The sequence below is a fragment of the Muscardinus avellanarius genome (assembly GCF_963383645.1).
Source record: "Muscardinus avellanarius genome assembly, chromosome: 8".
NCBI classification, from domain to species: domain Eukaryota; kingdom Metazoa; phylum Chordata; class Mammalia; order Rodentia; family Gliridae; genus Muscardinus; species Muscardinus avellanarius.
In genome coordinates, this window is record NC_137794.1 from 40,378,944 (window position 1) to 40,384,943 (window position 6,000).

Here is a 6,000-nt window from a genome sequence, read left to right on the forward strand (position 1 = left end):
GTTTCCTCTCTAAATTGAAATTGTTAATCTTTTCAAAATATAACTGAAAGCCTAATGAAGCAATTCATGAACACTTGGGTTGTTTTCTGGTACTGGGAATTAAACCCAGGGTCTTTCTACCTCTGCACTATTCCAACCCTATTTTGAAACAGGGTCTAATTTAGGAGTCTCACTACATGCTGTGGCTATCCTTAAAACTATGATCCTGTTTCAGCATCCCAAGTACTAGGATTACAGGCATGCACAACATGCAGCCTACAGATTTTAGGAAATTCTAACACTTAGAGACACTAATTTTCAAAATGGTTTATTAGGACTTCTTCCATACCCAAAAGAAGTCTTATTTAAATACAAATTTCAATAATCCCAAATGGAATCTAAACTCTGCACTAAGCATTGACAAAACTTAAAATTTGATGTTTAATTGTGGAGTGGCTCAAACTATTTCCACATCCCCACCACCTATAAGATAATGTAGAAGCTATCTGAGCCAAATGTTCTGAAAATATTTACAAATCTCCCCATTATTTGATGAATCATCAATTTAGCTTAACATTCAGATGAGTTCACTTTACCTAGCCTCATTTCGTTATCTAAAAGAGCACATTAAAACAGGTTTCTTCTGAGTTACTTGCACCTTCGATCTCATTTTCATAATTTTACGTGATAAACGACGAGAATAATGAAAGTGTGAAAGCATGTTCCCAGAAAAGTAGAACAAAATTACCATTAAATTTATCAAATCTAATGGTTATATAGGTGACCAGAGAGTATTCCCATCAACAAGAGTTCAGTGAAGACCAGCCCAATTCAGTTATTCTATACATGTCCCAGTTATATATGCTTGCATTTGGGACTATCGTTTTTTTTTTTTTTTTTTAACCATTTGCTAGTTCCCTTGAATGTATGCTTGGATCAAACGCGAGATCTCTAAAAATTCCAAATGTCTATTTAAAAGCTGTTAAGTGAAAAAATGATGAAATGGAGGACACTCACAATAACTCTTGGACTCCTGGAGATCCTAAGACATGCTACAAAAATAGGTCTTTATTCTTAGGAAAATATAGTCAGAGCTAGCTTCCTTATGCTATACATAAAATCTTAACATCAGAGGCAGTACAGATAGTACAGATAGTTCTTGAACTGATCTCCAAACAAGCACAAACCCACTACGTTGAAAAAAAAAAAAAAACAATTTGAGGTTTTTGGCAAAAGACAGTACTTCACACATCAAATCCAAATCAAAGAGCCTCCAGACAGTTTTCAGTGAGATGAAAGGAATGAAATAAATATAAATTCTATGGATAAATAAATGTAAAACAATTTAAATAAGCTAACAACTAATTATTTCTTTAAATTAAAGCACTAGTCAGGTACAAGCTTTTGTTTCTCAATGCCAGACTTCTATATGTTGATCAGACTACTGTAAATTATCATTAAAAACCCTATCTTGACCCAGAGTGTTAGTAATAATACTGGATTTGTACTTGCAAAAGATTGTTTTTTTTTTTTTCAGCTGAATGCTTCTGGTCCTGAATATTTTAGGTGTATTACTGAAGGCAGACTGTGGTGCTATTATAATTATGAATTAATTTTAAAAAGTGACAGACACCAAAAGTCCATCTACTAACTTGCCCAGTAAAAAATATCTATGAGCACTGGTTCATAATTAGCATCTCAAGTAGTGGCATGCCCTGTTGAGTGGTATGATTACTGAGTTAAGTTTTACACCTTAAACACCATCCCCATATAAGTCTGTTGCTTTTATGAATCATTACCTAAGTTCTTTATTCATTAACCTTACACCCACCCCACTGGATTCCTAGAGTCAGATAAAAAATCTTATGGTATATATAAGTGGGGAAGAAAACAGTCATGATGGGTATTCTTGGAAGTTATAGGAACCTGAGCAATCAATCATACTTACTCTGGAGTTAGCTTTCTCCATGAAACCTTCCACTTTTTAATTTATCCCCACAAAATGCAGACTACATGTCATACTCTGTAATAACAAGGTGATCTTCTGTTAAGAGTCTGTTTAACAGTGACTTTGGCTCAGCAGTCAAAAAAGCTATACAGAATTTGTCAATTTTGCCATTGTAATCTGATTTTCATCCTACTATTAAATATATACAATTAAATCACCCAAATCACTCTATCAATCCATTTCTATGTTGCTCCTATTTTAACATGAGAAAAATTAGGTCAGATTTGCAGTAATCAAAAAATCCCTCATGATGCTACAGCTGCCATCATAAGTGTGCAACATCTCTTTTTGTGCTCAATTCTCCATTTTAAACACCTCATTCAGTAGCCATGGCTAAAAAACTTCCACAAAAAGCATGTTTGGGAGAATACAAATAATGCAATTTTCTCACAAATCAACTTTCTGAAAACTGATAAACTTATGGTTGTTTTTGATTGCCAAGTAGTCTGTAGAAACAAAATCTTGCGTCTGTTTTGGTTAAGTAACTTAAGTTTTCTTTTTAAAAATCAGAATGCTTTAAGGATACACTTTTCACCCCAAGGAAGGGATTTGACTGTTGAATGTAAGACCCTTTCCTTGACAATATTTACAATTTTTTAAACTTGTCATCTGTCCATTCTTTGAAGCTGTCAAAGCCAAGAACCCATAAACAAATCACAAATAGCAATAACCTACATTAGTTAACATTCCCCCTTTTAACATGTTGACATTTACTAAAAGATTACTTTTGCATTTCCATTTCTCATATCCCATGACATTCCATATAAATTGCATTATTGCTTTATAGGCCACACAACATTCAAAATTATGTTTATATGCATTGCCTGTTTTCCTTGATCTCTGAGAGTTTGATACTGATTTTACTACAGAAATTTAAGTTTGAAAATACCAGTTAGTATTTCTTTTCAGAACTTAATTGTTCACATCACTAATCACTACATGCATATTTAGCTCTGATTATATTGCTCAAAAACTGCACCCATTATCAGAACAGTGCAAATGATATTTAATTTTAAAAGTAATAATAATGGCTTGAATTCAAAGTTATTCAAATGAACACTGTCAAGTAATTTCACTTGAGTGTGTATATATTTCATCACCACTGTTTACATTAGCCTTCTTTAAGGATAACCATCAACTCTTCACAATTTCTATATCATGTTTCCCCTCCCAAGTCCCCAAACTAAGAATGCCAAATAAGACTTGGTAACCCACAGAGCTTGTTATTTTAATGTTTTCTTAAAGAACACATTTGTGAACTCACAAAAGTGTTCATCTTTCAACTTTGACAATGCAATTCTTACTTTAAGTCAAACAAACCTGCCCTAAAATCCCAACAAATAATTCTGAGAATTAACTTAAACACCTTGACAGTGTCCCTTAATAATGGTATGACAGTTAAGTGCCAATAGGCATGGCAATGACCTCTTGGATGGGATCATTTAACTCCTTGGATCTGGGAAATGCCAGCACCAAGGATTACACTGAGATTCAATTTTACTGAAGGCTACATTTAGTCTCCCCACTTTACACAACCTATTATACTCATGTTAGAATGAAATGTAAATGTTTTGTGTAGCCCTCAAACTTACACTAATATTAGAGAGATGTACTTTAAAAAAGCACAGGGTAATATATAAAATCAGTGGCAGAAAGTTTCATAAGCACCAGGAACAAATTTTTGTCACCCCATACTCATTTTTAGGTAAGTTTCAATAACCGGCAAGGCACATTTACATATATTCCAATGAATATTGACAAATTTTAAATTACACTCTATGTCCCAGCTATCCCAGTAACTGACATACAACATACTAAAATGGTTTATTAAGGTAACAAAAAAAACCAATTAATGTGAAACATACAGGCTATTGGCAACCACTATTCTAAAATTATGTAAGTACAAATAAACATACTGAAATGTGTGCAATTCTAAGTTTTTAAACCAGAAGATTTCTATACTAACACACATTTATATTAATGACACATAAAAAAAATAAAAACTTTATTACAAAAATAAGTTACACTCGCCTCCAGCTTACAGTATAAAACAATTTTATTTGCAGGAATGCAAAATGATTGTTTGCCATGAGCATTTTGAACATATGACATGTCTAATTTTCTTGTTAAATTTGCATTTACTGGGGAACTGGTGTGTATAAAACCTTAAGTATAAGCTCTGATCTTCATCGTGGTGCCTATTGGGTATGTGATATAACTGCAGTATCCCTTTGGGGAAGGGGAGAAGGGATTTCTTTATACCGAGTCCCAATTAGACTATAATTTTAACTTTTGACTTTAAGCTATCAACTTGGGACTTGGCAAAAAAATTTTTGAGGGTGATTCAATAGAGGATGCTTCACCACTGAACACTCACTGTCATCAAGGTGCTTTAGAAAATTAAAAACATAGCACAAATGATTGTACTCTATTCTACAAGTTATCATGACCTGCATAAGAAATGGAAAGCTGACTCACATTTTTACAGTGATCAGCAGTAAGAAATGCACTAATGAAACATACCTTTTACCTAAAAAGCTAAACTACAGCCATATACTAATTTCTATGATTTATGAAAAAACTTCAAAATATCCAAATGTCAGGCTCTGCTGTACAGTTGTCAGTTTTAGTCTGACTTTTTATAAAGGGACACTGCAGTATTTAGTACAAGTTCGGATGCACTTTTTTGAACATCTGATGTCTTACAAAAGTAACATCTTGCTAAACTATTATACATCCAAATAACTACAATATCTGAAGAAGCAAGGCTGCTTTTTCAGCCACAAAATACGACAAAAGCAAGGCCTGTTATGATGGTCATGAGGAAGTCTTACAAGCCTCTGAAACTAAAGGCAACTAAGAATGTTACATTTGGTATATTAAAATCTTACCCTCATATCATATTTAACAAGCCTTGCTTTTATCTACAAAGATTTTCTATGTACAGTACAGACAGGGTATAGTTCAATCCTCTGCTACTGAGGTAGTTAACCAACCCTTTAAAAAAGGTTCTGAAAAGAACCACTATCTGGAATGCCTGACTAACCAGCTCTGATGATTACACCTGAAACTGCATATCTGAACACAATTCAAAAGTGATTACTATAAAAAAGATATAGACAATCATGATTAACCTTGGTGAGCAGAAATAAAATTTAAGGATACCAACAGTGGCATTCATCTATACCACTGCAATAAAATTTAAATGCACAAATTCAAGAGAATATTTCCGAATACCACTGCTGGGATCCTTAACTTAAAAAAACAGGGGAAAAATCTACTTAGAGCAGATTTTTTAAAGAACTTTATTCTTTATTAAGATACCATGCTAGAAGTTATGAAGATTTCTGTTGGAACACATTTGGAAAATAGAGTAGCTTTAGTTTAATAACTTGCACTGCAGAGAAAATTGTTAAAGAAATTCATATCAAAGTCCAAGTATTAGTTCAATGTCCCGTATTTGATTCCATGATCTTCATAGGAAGGTCTTCTGCAATAGAATATGCTCCTATACAGCCGAGATATTTAAGGTTGCTTGATTTCCTTACCATTACTCCACTGCAAGCTTCTGGTGTAATCCGACATAGCAAGTCAGTCTTCATTGTAACAGGTCAGGACCGGCCTCGACCCCTTTTCCCTGCTAGCCAGGTAACAAAAGGAATCAGTTAGATAAGTCATTTTAAATTAATTATGTGTACATACATAATGATACATTAAAAATAAAAAGCTTTAACAGTAATTCCTAATAGACATTCTAACAAAAAATGTTGCTTTAGAAACTACTTCATTTTTCTTGTTCTTTTCACTTGCTTTGAGTTTTGGTTTGCTATTTTTTTTTGCTCCTTTGGGAGAAGAAAAGGAATGACTGAGTTGGGGTTTGAAAAACCCCATTTTTTCCCAGTGATTTTTATTTAAAATTCTTTGAAAACCTAATATAAATTACACTTTAAGGAATCTACCTCCATTAAATTGTAAGAAGTTCCCATTTTCGAGACATAAGGTAATCAATCCTA

At 33.2% G+C, this 6,000-nt stretch overlaps 1 protein-coding gene across 4 annotated transcripts in view; it reads right to left on the reverse strand.

Annotated features, from left to right (window-relative positions):
• Nucleotides 1-5,585: 5,585 nt before the first annotated feature.
• The window catches only part of SYNCRIP (synaptotagmin binding cytoplasmic RNA interacting protein), a gene marked incomplete at both ends in the record, with an annotated part of 39,720 nt that continues 39,305 nt past the window's right edge, over nt 5,586-6,000 (reverse strand). For 3 of the 4 annotated variants that reach the window (XM_080699869.1, XM_080699867.1, XM_080699871.1), the window contains one exon: nt 5,586-5,627. In XM_080699869.1, coding sequence (XP_080555995.1) covers nt 5,586-5,627 — 42 coding nt within the window. The remainder of the gene's footprint in view (nt 5,628-6,000) is intronic. The other variant, XM_080699868.1, reaches the window with a different exon arrangement.